Source organism: Ambystoma mexicanum, chromosome 11, assembly GCF_040938575.1.
Source record: "Ambystoma mexicanum isolate Mex_15411 chromosome 11, UKY_AmexF1_1, whole genome shotgun sequence".
NCBI lineage: Eukaryota > Metazoa > Chordata > Amphibia > Caudata > Ambystomatidae > Ambystoma > Ambystoma mexicanum.
Window position 1 is genome coordinate 1414108869 of NC_090934.1, and position 13322 is coordinate 1414122190.

The window sequence follows — 13322 nt, forward strand, 5'->3', positions numbered from 1 at the left end:
TTCCCGTATTACACAGCTGTCCATGATATTATGGAATCTAGCATGTACTCAGACTGAAGGCCACTGTAGTGCAGGGGTCTGCATCCTGTGCCTCAGCCGATGCGTTCCCCATCCATCCCACTACTAGCCTGTACCAGCAGTTGCTGCAGCACCAAACATGTGACATGGAGCAGCAGCAGTGTGATGAGCTGGTGGTGGGTCGATCTAGGTCTAGCACTGAACTGGCCCAGGCCGTGGCGCCCGCACTGCGGGTGGCGGCCGCCAGACCCGGGGCTGGCATTATTGGGCCAAGATTTTTTGGGCCCTGGCACTTATTTTTTTTACAAATTAAGCACTGCTTCTTGGTAAGGTCACATTACCGGCATTGTCCCAATAAGCCTATTCTGGCCTTATATAGTGCGATGTAGACAGTGAAGATACATGTACTGCCTTGTTCCATACAGTCATCCCATGTTTCACTCAGGTGGCTTAGCCTGCCAGTGGAGTTATTTTGGGAAATCCTGAAACTAAGCCAATTGTAATGTCCAGTTTTTAAAAGTCTGATCCGGGGGGTGGTGACGGTCACCAGGAGGATTATTCTGAGAAATACCAGTTTTTCTACAGCGAATCTAAGGAAGTGGCCATAGCCTACCCTGACTGAGCTTTGCCACTACTTTTCAGGCACGTTTTGGGCAGCTCTACGGATCCAACAGTGTGCCTAGCCATGTCGGAGGTCATTTAACATACCAAGAAAATGCTGGATTCTATAGAATATCTCTGGATGGGTCACACACCAATATATGGCGAACCGACATCCCATTTCATTCGAGACTACCTTAGTGGGCAATAGAGGGGGTCCAGCATGCTCAGTTTGCGTCATGCCTCGTCAGCTAAAGATTAGGGGGGGCTGGGGGCCAATTATGTTACAGCATGGCTAAAGGCAGCCTTTTTTGTTGTAATCCTTGGGTCTGTCCCTTATCCTAGGCCAACGGGAAGAGACTATGGGAGCTAGTAGTTCTTCCACAGTGAACGGCAGAGAGGGGATCCCCTCACTCTCGGGGTAAGAGAACAAAAATACTCCTAACACAGTTAGGCTCCCAGAAGTGCAAACAGCAATCTAAACCCAAAACCAATTTATGAGCCCCTGCCCTTTTGAGGTGTGGGAGCAGGGCCAAATTCCATTTTCAACCCCGATCCTTTACACTACCTGCGTCCTAAGGATAGGTCTGGCAGAATAGGGTTTTTAGAGGCTGTAGAAATTACTGGATGGCTGAATGCCCTGATCATACCTGAAAAACAAATTCTCACTCACTCCAGATACAGACTATAAAATGCTCACCATTCCGGCTAATGGCCTGCAGGACACTGGGAAGGGGCTCACTGCTCACAGAGGTCTTGCCCAGACAAATTGCTGAATCTTGTTGGTCCTCTGGCTAAAGTGATCGACTTACCTATGAGAGCACTAGATATCAGCAAACTAGTTATCCCGCAGCACTACCAGCATGGGCGCGGAGAGCATATTGCCTTCTTGGCAGCACCAAATGACCCATTTAGGCAGCAAAACCTTCTGCTTCGAAGTTGGGTGAATTGGTCTCTTCCGAAGGTGGCCCCAGAGCATAAACGTTGTTTTTTTTTTTGGCATACTTTTGCAGGGACATGGCAGGTTCATCAGAACGTTCTGCTCATCTGGCGGATTCCAGGGCAATCAAAAGTCCCAGGGTCGAACACGTTCCCAATGTTGGAACAACCCACACGGCAAAACTTCTTTCCTAGAGGATGAAGGGGCTGCAGCTATGGCTGGAGGATGACTAAGATGTACCATTGCCTCTGGTGAGAGCAAATACTGTGCTTTTGTTTCCACCAGTGGGAGGAAGGGCAGCTCTTATTGTAAGCAATTGGAGGGAGGAGGGAAAAAGAAGATACCTGTATTTTGGAGACTGTTCAAGGTTTTCACATAGACACAGTCTAACCTCTGATCAAAACAACCACGTCCTTTCCAGTATAGCCCCCCACCCCCTTCAGGACAGGGAGCTAGTCACAGGGAGGTTGTTGCTCTTACGGTGATAGAATCCTTAGTAGACTATTACTGTCATCCAAGAGACTCTTTGCAAAATTTTCCTCATCTACAAAAATAAAAAAGATCAGTCCAGCGAAGAACTTGAAAGAGCTGAACACGTGGTTGATCCACGAATACTTCAAAATGAATATATGCACTTTCTATGTGACGTCTTGCAAACGGGAACTGGCCTGCTCATCTGAATTTTAAAAGGCCCACTTGATGTCCCTAGTCATGCCCTCACAGGCGAGTTCTGCAATTTATGTAGGAGGTATCGAGTATGGGAAGTAATGAGTCTTCCCTTTGGACTCTTACGCTTCTTGGTTTTTCAGCTGCTGAGGATGGTACTGGCATTCCTCCGGAGCCAAGGCATCAGAATGATATATCAGTATTTTTGTGCATCAAGAGGGGACTTTGGTGTCAGACCTCGTCATGCTGGCTATGGACTTACTTCAAGACTTTTAAAATTCAAATGGAAAGTTTCAGACCGGCTCTTGGGTCAATATATGACATTTCGGGGATTCCTGATGGACCCCAAGGAGGCATCACTGCAACTATGCTTATCAAAAATGAAGTCTATTACGAAGGTGCTAGCTTCCATGATAGCCAAGGGATAGGTTTTTACAGCTGAATAGGTGAGGATAGTATGCCTTGTATAACCCTTTACCCAGCCTATACCTAATAGGACCCCTAAATAAAAAGGACCCACAAAAGGGGACAATCTGACACCTACGCCAAAGTCTGGCATATGCTGAAGCAATGCCACTCACTCAGCAACTCCTATAGAGCTACATTGGTAGTCAGAGCCCAGGTAGTTACAGCACACAAACGTCTGGAATTGACCCGCAATACTCTGATCTGTCTCAGACTTCATTACAGGTGTAGATTCGGCATGCTGGGCTAAGGAGCGAGATGTGGAGGGATATTGTCTCGAACAAACAGACTTTGCAGTTGGAGCGGTTAGGCTCATTCAAGATCAAGTCTCTGGTGGGAGATTGAGTGAATGGTTTTGCGATTCTGCAGTTGGACAGCATTTACGAGATTCGCTACAATCATCTTGGTGATGCCAGATCCGAACTTCTGGTGGCAGAAGAACTTTAGGTCAATCCAACTGGTAGAGGACTGGAAGTCCAGATACTTGTGAGATTTCAGCGACACGCGTCTCCCTTTACATATGCTCAAGGCTATGATGGACACATGGGCTCCCACCTGCATGGATTTAATTTCATCATGCCTGAATTGCCAGATGTGGAGGTACTTTAGTTGGAGGCTGGACAGAGACGCAACAGAACAGCTGCGTTTCTGCAGACACAGGTTCCGTATATAGATTATGCTTCTCTCCATGCACACTTGTAGCAAGGACTTTACTTTCGAGAGCAGAGAAAGAAGTTGTAGCTAATAGTGATTCAGTTCTGGAAATGGCAAGCTTGTTTTCTGGCTCTTCTGAAACTGATTTTCCAAGCAAATTTCACCAGATTCTGAAAAATCTATCAGATCTGAGAGGACTAGTGCATCCAACCTTCCTCCAGGCAGAACGACTTAACCAGTATCCCGTCAACACTCCTGGCCTCCTTCAATGCACTTCAATGCCATTTTAGCACCTGTGATGTTAGTACTTACTTTTCTGGCTTTTCTCCCAGGGGAAATGGCTTAGAGTCATATTGATCGGTCATAACTAACTATCAACATGTACTGAATGAGAAGCCAATGAGCTATTTTTATTTGGTCTGTCAACATCTCAAAAGGAGTACGTCAATATGAGACTTTTTGGTATGCGAGCAACGTATTGCATCATTTGGAGGACTGAAATGATGATTCCACTATGTCTCTGAATGAGCTTTCAGCTAAACTAGTCATGCCTTTGTATCTGGTTTTGTGTGAAAGAGTTTCTGACGAGAGTGGTGGACATCTCTCCCATAAGAAACCCTGAAGTGGATTTGTTCCAGTTTCTAGACAGACAGACTAATATCAGGACTGTATCCTATCCAGCCTTACAGATCCATCCTCGCTGCCGCTGCAGGTGGGAGAACAACACAGTGCTTATCGTCCTTAGGAGGGGGTTTCAGGTGGGTTCAGCCCCTAACATAGAACACGTGGGGCGTCGTGTTATGGTGCAAGCTTGTAAAGACTCCTCATTCTTTGGTGCACATTCTGATAAAGGAACCACGAAGCAAAAGATGTTTGGCGAAGGGGCCAGCCTGAAGTATATTTTAAAAAGCAGTGGATTGGTCTGGAAATTCCACTTTTAAGAATACTTATTTGAAGCCAGTGGAAAGAGTGGCTTCGTGGGTGGAGAGTAAACTGTGAATAAACATAATGCCCGTCTACGTGTCTTGTCACAAAATAAAAAGTTATAAAATAAAAATTGGAGAACTCAGGCTACTAAAGACAGAGGTGAGTATTATCCCTCCTTGCTGACATGCAGAGTCAAATGTACAGTGTAGAGGTTTAATGACAGCGTTAATTTACATGTGTGGCCCTGCAAGGCAATACATGCCTTCTATGCCCTCAGCTTTGGACATGAAGACTTTTACCTGAGGTGAAAGGAAAGTGAGCACCCAACCCATTGATGGCTCAAATGACGGCCTCAAATGACGGCCTGTTTTCGCATTTCCATTGGAACATTGCAACTGCTGGGTTCCGATGATCAGGTTAAGAGTTCTTAGTTGTGATTTACCCGTTGGATACCTGCATCATGATGGACTAGCAGGAAGCACATCAAAGAAAAAGTCACAGACAGGAAGTGAGGTCAAGGATAGAGTGCTTAGGGATTGGTGTAAAGAAAGGAGGAACTACACATGATTCCCAAGGTTTCAGGGAAAAGTGATTTATTTGGATTAAAATGTCTAACTTTTTCTTCTGCTGAAAGCTTAACAGTAAAGAAGGAAAGCATAATACTGTTATCCATATCCTCAAAAGAATTAGAGCACCCACGTACTTAATTGTACCTGGAGTGTGCAGCTTTGTACTGTGCTTTGGGCTGTGGCGAGACGAATCTACGACTTAACCGGTATGATTTTTTCAAATCCTGCCATTTTTCCCCTTCTGCCTGGATAGCAATTTTTCCGCAGTTTGGAATGGTCTAATTGCCAAGCAGCTGCATAGCTGCCGATAGAACCTTGGAAGGACATAAAGAAGCATGCCCTTAGCAACACGCTCCTTTAAAATACGACTTAAGAACGCAATTGTTTTAGTCTGTGAGGCGCTCTTTGTCTCAAATTAATTATTGCAGGCGTCTGAAACCTGCGTCTCTCCAGATGTTTGGACTGCAGATACCACTCCTAGCCAGCGTAGTAAAATGTTAAGATTCATCGCAGTGGAAGTCCAAAACATCTGCAAAGCCACAGGTTGCAGACCCCAGATTTATTTCTTTCGTTCCCTTTGAATGGACTCCACTTGATTCATGGAACGTTTTCCTATGGGACTGCGCCATTTTAAAACACTTCCATGAATCAGGCCCACTGTCTCTTCGTGCCACCTATACGTCAGTCGGTCCTCAATACTCTTTACACACCTGGGTTATTTCTGGGAAATCCACCCTGTTTGAAAGTCTTGTGTGGTATAGAACAGAGGGCTTTACGAAGCCTGTAAACACTTGCTATGCAATGTAGTGTTACTATAGAGCTCTGCAGCACCAGATTTGGTGTAAGAACCAACTTGATGTAGGCCCCTCATTATGAGCTTTGGGGTAGTCTGCACCAGTTTTCCACATGCTCCAACTCCTGTAATGTCATGCAGAAACTACAAGAGCAGGAGGTTACTGCCACAACTGCATTAAATTCAGAACACGAATGAAGATTTTCAAAAAGGCTGAATGTGCAATAGTTGAAATCTGAATGTTATGCTCACATGCGCACTCAACTTACCAGCGCCTTGAGACCATACCAATGGTACATAAGGCGCTATATAAATGCAAAATAACATAACATAAAATATAAAAAATGCATTTCCGCTGTCTTTTGCCTGATGTAAATGAATATGGTCCAGCAGCAGATCACAGCCTGCCATGCATGAAAACATGCAGAAGGGTCGGTAATGACCCTTCTGGGAACGATACAGAAAATCATTGAGCCCGTAATTTGGCAGCGGGGAGCCGTTACATTAACACTTCAGCATAAAGGAGTCCAAGCCGCCAAATGTTCGTCATTTGCATAGGGGAGTGCAAAAGGTGGCACACAATTGTGTATGCCGCCTTTTGCTCTCCCAAATGCCAACAGTGTACTCTGCCTGCTAGGTAGGCATAATGTTTACAATGGACGCCTATGGAGTCTGCCTGCTTTTTGCTTGCGCAATAAGCTGGTTAACTACTTAGGGATCTGCAGCATTTGCGCCCATGAAAGTGCATGCTGGCGCAAATGCCGGGAGTATTTGTATGGTGCAGAGGAAGGGAGCGACGGAAATGTAAGTTGGGTTCAGCCAACGTAACGTAATGTAAATCGTGGCATAAAAGCCTTACGCGCAAGGCTTTTACTGCAACCATTTATGTTACGGCCGAGGAAATTGTGCTCCTGTGTGTTCTTGGCATTAACGCTCAACCTATAGCAAAACCCCTAGAGTTGCATTTAAAAACATATCGGCCCATTATCTGAGCCCAGAAAAATCCATCAAGGGGTGCATTCTAAATGCTCCTCCAGATCAAACGCTCCATGTGCAATGCAGCATGTGAGCACCGGTTTGGGCAGGCAGCAGTGTATTGAATTCAACAACCATGGGCAGTGCGATGCGTGGTGGCCCTACATGGCAGGATCAGGGAGATGTTAACCACTTACTTTGAAGATACACCCGGCATCAGGCGACACAACATTTAAAAGAATACCCATAGGATATGTGAGAGGATCTGGAGAGGAATTTGAAGGAGGGGCTTATATTTTCTACGTAGTGTCTAGGGCATGAGATCTTGTTTCAAACAAATCGGCTGAATTGTGATAAATACCGAAAGTGTGCAGGCTCCTACGGTCGTATTTTGGTATCAGGTAATATTATCCCCATATATATGGTCGCATATATAATATCGCCGGGAAAAGGTTGTGGCGATATTATATGGGTGACACATATATATATATATGGACAGGGGAAGCAAAAAAAAAAAAGGGTTTGGGGGTTGCGGGGTGTCCCCCTCATGTTCCATGCAATAATGTCCCCACAAAAAATTGCCATTTTTCGACGGCATTTTTGCATGGCGATATTTTTGAGGGGACATCATTACATGGAACCCGTATTTTCTCTTAGCATTCAACTATGAATTCGTTAGAACCCTGCAGATTATCGATGACAACGTTTTCAAGTAGTAGGTCCTCATACTTACGCATGGGGGAGTTGAAAGCTGAAGGGAAATTCATGTTTTCCAGCAAGCAATGTCACAAGCCCTTCTTCTGCATCTGTAACAATAGCAAATAAAGAGGCTTATGTAGCGCTTCTAGCAGTGTGAAACACCGAGGGGGGTAAGGGGGGAGGGGGCGAGGGGGAGAAAAGTAAAGTAATAAATGGAGCTGGCAGCATAGCAAAGCCACATCAGTCAGACACCCTGATCCTACACACACGAGCTTAAGTCAATTTCCTTTTGAAACAGTTCACAAAACGAATTCAGAGGGCTTTGCTTCACGAACATAACAGCCCAGGAGTGCAACAATGAAGAGATGCAAATTGTGCTTCCAAGAGGAAAAACACACCTAAGCATTCAAAGTCTTCATATAGAATTTATTGATAAAAGGAGTGGTATTTTGTATCTTTAAAACAAATAAACATAGGCGTGATCATCAGTGACGCTTTGAAGAATAACAATAGACTGTAAATATATAAATTCATCTTCGTTTTGACTCCAATGAAACCATTTTCGACGGCAGCTTTGAGACTCTACCAAATGCTACAAAGTAAGGCAAATTGATAGATAACCTGAAGTCTGCCATGGGTAAGCGGACACCACAGCCCACCTGAAAAGTAAACCTAGGGCCACACCGGATCCCTGCACTTCACAGCACACAATACAACATTCACGCTCTTTTTTAGTGTGCCGGTAGGGTTGTGTGGGCACATGTAGGTGGGTGAGTGCGTATGGAGAGTTGTGTGCACTGGTATTCGTTAAAACGCACAAGGGTATTTGTTGGTGTATGTGCATTCACAGGTGGAATCACACAGCTCTGCGTGCATACAAACATATTTTTGTGCATGTAGAGTGGCGTGTGTGTACGAAATGCGAGCATCCACAGAGGACTGTAGGCAGAGGTGGCACTGCATGCGCATTGCTGTGCGTTTGTATGTATACTTGAAGGCGTTTTGTATGTAATGGAGCAGGCACACGTGTGTGTGTGTGTATAGAGGAGTGCATGACAGTTTGTGTACACAAGTATGCGTGAAGCAGCGTGCATGTGCATAGGTGTGTGAGCATAAGCAATGTGTGCATGATATGATATGATATGGCATTTGTAACGCGCCTATACACAAGTGTTTCAAGGCGCGACGAGGCAGGGAGGGGGGAACAAGGGGAGACAGACAAACGATCCTACTAGGCCAGGTGTCATTCAGATCGCGCAAGTGCATGGGTAGGGGGGACGGGAAAAGTGCAAGGGGGAAAGGGAGAGGGGAAGTGCAGTACAAAGTGATTAGTAAAATACAAGATAAATAATAAGGGCCAGCTGGTGGCAAGTGCAGGATAAGTGCAGACTAGTGCTGGGAGGGGGGGCTGTAGGGATACAGAGACAGTCCCGTAGTGCGGGGGTTGCCAGGGAGGCAGTGCAGGGGAGAGTGGCTTGGCGAGTGGCCAGTTGCTGATTCAATACAGTTTCAGTGATTTAGCAGGGGAGAGGGGGAGAGAAAGCAGAAGCAAAGAGGAAGGTTTTGAGGTGCTTCCGGAACCGGAGATGGTTCTCCTCAAGTTTCAGGGAGGCAGGAAGGCTGTTCCAGAGGGAGGCACCTGCTGCGGAGAGAGATCTCCCCCCAACTCGTTGCTTGGAGAAGCGGCTGACCCTGAGAGAGTTGGAGGCGGATGAGCGAAGAGCTCGAGAAGGAAGATATTTAGGAAGAGAGAGTTGAAGGTATTTTGGCCAAAGGCCCCAGAAGGCCTTGTGGACAATGCAGAGGGTTTTGAACTTAATCCTCGCAGCCACAGGGAGCCAGTGTAGCGATTTCAGTCCTGGAGAGATAGGGTCCCTGGGCTTGAGGCCAAGGACATGTCTCGCAGTCCTGTTCTGGATGAGTTGCAGCAGGCGGAGAGTAGAGGCAGGCAGATTTAGATAGAGGCTGTTACAGTAGTCCAGCTTCGAGAGAACCAGGGCTCTGGAGACAGTGAGCTTCTGGGGGAAGGAGAGGAAAGGAAGGATACCTCTGAGGAGGTGCAGCTGGTAGTGTGACTACTTAGAAACGTCAGAAATGTGAGGAGAGAAGGAGTGTGTGGAGTCGAAGATGACCCCGAGGTTTTTTGCCTTGCAGGTAGGAGCAGGAAGAGGGCCAAGAGAGGCCGGCCAGAGAGCTGCAGGGAAGGAGGGAGTGGGTGTGCCGATGAGTAGAATCTCAGTCTTACTGGCATTAAGGCAGAGGTCGTTGGCGGCACACCATTCCTGGATAGCAGAAAGACAGTCAGAGATGAGGGAAGGAGAAGAGGAGGCCGAGGGTAGCCTGAAAAGGAGCAGGGTATCATCCGCATAGCACTGAAAGTTGGGGCAGAGAGCAGCGATGCGGTGGGCAAGAAGTGCCAGATACTGGTTGAACAGCCAGGGAGAGAGGTTAGAACCCTGGGGGACACCACAGTTAGAGAAAAAGATGTCAGAGAGGAAAGATCCCAGTTGGACCTGGGAGGGTCGATTTGAGAGGAAAGAGGTCAGCCAGGCCAGAGCCTGACCAGTGATACCCAGGTTATCACAGAGACGGTTTAGCAGGATGGTGTGGTTGACAGTATCAAAGGCAGAAGAGAGATCAAGCAAGATGAGAACACATGGAATGTTAGAGTCAAGGTTCGAGAGGAGATTCTCACGGATGTTCAGGAAAGCAGTTTCTGTGCTTCTGGCGGCTCTGAAGCCAGACTGATGGTCATGAAGACTACCAACAGATTCAGCATGGAGATTAAGCTGGGAGATGGCCAGTTTCTCCAGGAGCTTGCCCAGGAAGGGAGTGATAGAGATTGGGCGATAGTTAGCTGGGCAGGAAGGGTCGGAAGAGGGTTTCTTAAGAAGAGGGTGCACAAGGGAGTGCTTGAGAGGGGATGGGAAGACTCCAGAGGCGAAGGAGTGATTGCAGAAGTCAGCAAGGGCAGGAGCCAAGGAGTCAATGTGGTCCTTGATAGTTTTGGAGGAACAGGGGTGGACCTGTTTTGACGAGACTTTCATAGATCGGACATGTCTCGAAACCTCGTCAGCGGAAAAAAAGGGAAAAGCAGAGAAGAAGAGAGGAGGGGAGGCTGCAGAGGGGCCAGAGGCCAGACAGGGAATAGAGGGGGGGAGGTGATAGGAGTAGAGTGAGGACAGGATGTCCTGAGTTTTTTAAAAGAAGTGGGAGGCCAGTGCTGTACAGAGGGCCTGGGAGGGGACAGGAGAGGTAGATACTGCAGCAGGATTGGCCAGCTCCTTGCAGATTTTAAAGAGTTCGGCCGAATTGTTAGATGCCGCAGTGATGCGGGCTTGGATAAGGGCTCTCTTCTTGGTGAGAACGGAGAGCCGGTATTGCCTTTGGAGTAGGCGACAGGCCAGGTTGGCGGTGTGTAAGCTCAAACGCTGCGCATGTGCACTCGGGTGTGCAAACACCCGAGAAAAAAAGACACACCCTGTGAGCGCACTCCCATACCTTTGCTTGTGCTCATACATATGTCCATACATATTTGCATGATCGCTGACACCAGCACGCATACATCTCCACTCATACAAATGCTTGCACACACTCACATCAAACACATGGATGTGATTTATTGTTAAAGTGAATGCGATGAAATGTTCACCTTGTATGTATTATTATATGTATTGTTTTATAAGTATTTAAGTTAACCAGATACATTTAATTAAAGAAAGGTTTAAAACACACACAAACACCCCTTTGCCGGGATCCCACCACGAGAGCGCCCAAATCTGAGTAAAAAACCGTACCTTGAGAAAAAACTTGGAGGCACCTCCTTCTCCCACTTAGCTGCAAAAACCTGGAACAGCATCCCAAAAGAAATAAGAAACACCAAAGATCACCTAAAATTCAGAAAATTGCTAAAAACCTGGCTCTTCAACACCACAGACCAAAACTGAAAACCGAAACAGAAAGGAAAAAAAGAATGACTAAACCAGAAAGGACACTGACAAGCTCCCAGAGCCGACTGAGAATCACCCATGGCACCTGGACGGGTGACGTTGGGTAGAATGGAACACAGGCGACACCCATAGAGACGGAGTTAACAACCCAAGCCATTCCCATCCAACATCTTCACCCGCCCCTTAGTTGCTACTAGGTACCACACTGTTGTGGATTAATTGGGATATTACCAATCACCCCATCCAACTGAACTGTGGACACTGGCAGGTGCACTGCCCACTTAAGTGGGTAGGGAGGGCAGGTGGGGTTGTGAGGGAGGCTGGTGGAGGTGGGAGCGAGTTATGGAAAGGACATTGAATGCCGGAAGGGCCCAGATCGCGACAGAGGCGCGGAGCGCCACCGTCCCATCTGGTGAGATTACGCTAGCCCAACACGCCAATTCAGGATAGAGATGCCAATTAACCAATTCCACTAACAATTTCACCCCTCTGCATACACCTCTCAAACTCCAAACCAAACGCCACCACAAATCTACAGCACAACTAACCGCACAAACTTCACTACACTGCAACAACAAAACAAAAAAACACACAGACTAGCACAACAGTACACAATGACTACTGGCCGAAAACACCCCAGGCCCAGCCAATGGACCCACCGGGCTGAGGCCGCACACAGCACATCACTGCTTTCTTGCACTTGTCCAGCTTCCTCCCACTAACTCACCCTCCCTTCCTCTTTCAGAGCCGCCAGAGCACCAGGAGACCACTCCGGTGGTGATAGTGCCCGGTATAAATATCCTTTAACATTAATTAACATAACATTAACACATTCCGAACCCTGCACAATCTCACCTGTGCGTGCGTGTACACACACACACATACACACCCCCCCCCCCTTAAGTTTGTCTACTGGGTAGTGAGTGATCAATGTGGCCGCGTATTTACTTTCAGAAATGATGCCGTCTGAGGTATTCATATATTATTGTTATTTTGTAACAATTGATGCAGGCTGACAAAGATTCACTCTAAAATGGCTGCCCACACAATGGAACCTGAGGAGGGATTAGTTGTATATAGTTTATTTCTATTCTCCAAGGCACCGCTGATGATTTAAAAAGAAATTCAGAGCACTACTCATTTAATAAGTTAGAATAATTGGTTCCAAATCTATAATTATTTTGTCGGTTGCCTTGAACCACTTAAACAGTTACAAAATATATTGATGCCAGCTTGACTGGTTTGAAATGCACATTATACATATGACAGCAATAAAGTTAAACATTTGTATAAACATGCATACACTTTGATGCAAAACAAATGAACATGCACGATTTTAAATCCTTAGCCAGTTATCTCCAGTTCAGTGTTGATTGAAAAATCTTCAAGATTATGACATCTAGGTGCATGTGGTCAAAATGAGAGGAGCATGGACTTGCAGCCTGCGGACACCAGTTCTACCTTTTCAGTACACACCTTTCTATTTGCCAATACTGCAGCACATTTAGGTTCTAGACTAATCACTCTAAATACAAAAGGTCATGGCTTCGCCTTATTGATGTCAACAGCAGTAACCAACACCAGAAGAACCACCCACAATGTATCTGCAAGTAGTTTGGCAATTCTAATGCTGTGCAAAAGCCACCCTATACTGAAACAACTGGAAAACAGTCCCCTCAATACCTCCAGAGCCTTTCATCAGATTTGTCAAAAAATACAACAGGGCCAGGCAACTCCAAACCACTTATCTCAAAGTTCAGGCAATATCCACAGTTGTAAGCTTTGCTTCACCATGGCAGGGTCACAATTTGCCACCTTCCGGACAAGGTCAGGCCGTGTAAGATAACTGTAGTGGTGATGGGCGCAGTATAAATATTGTATAACGTAACAAAGTCCAGTTTCTCAAATTGCATATTTTAAAGTCATTGTGTAAGATTAAAGAAGAGCGAAAGAATAAAAAAAAAAAAAAGGTGAAGAAGTAAAGTACAAGGTTTTGAGGCTAGGAGGGGCAACAAATAAAGTGCTTAAAATAGCAGGACATGGCTAGAAAAGGGACATTGTATGTA

General features: G+C 46.2%; 1 protein-coding gene across 1 annotated transcript in view; it reads right to left on the minus strand.

Moving 5' to 3' along the window:
* The window catches only part of ARRDC4 (arrestin domain containing 4), a 204741-nt gene that overhangs the window by 165988 nt on the left and 25431 nt on the right, over positions 1-13322 (minus strand). Inside the window, exon 2 of the mRNA XM_069625058.1 lies at positions 7341-7413. Within this exon, the coding sequence (XP_069481159.1) occupies positions 7341-7413 (73 nt within the window). The remainder of the gene's footprint in view (positions 1-7340; positions 7414-13322) is intronic.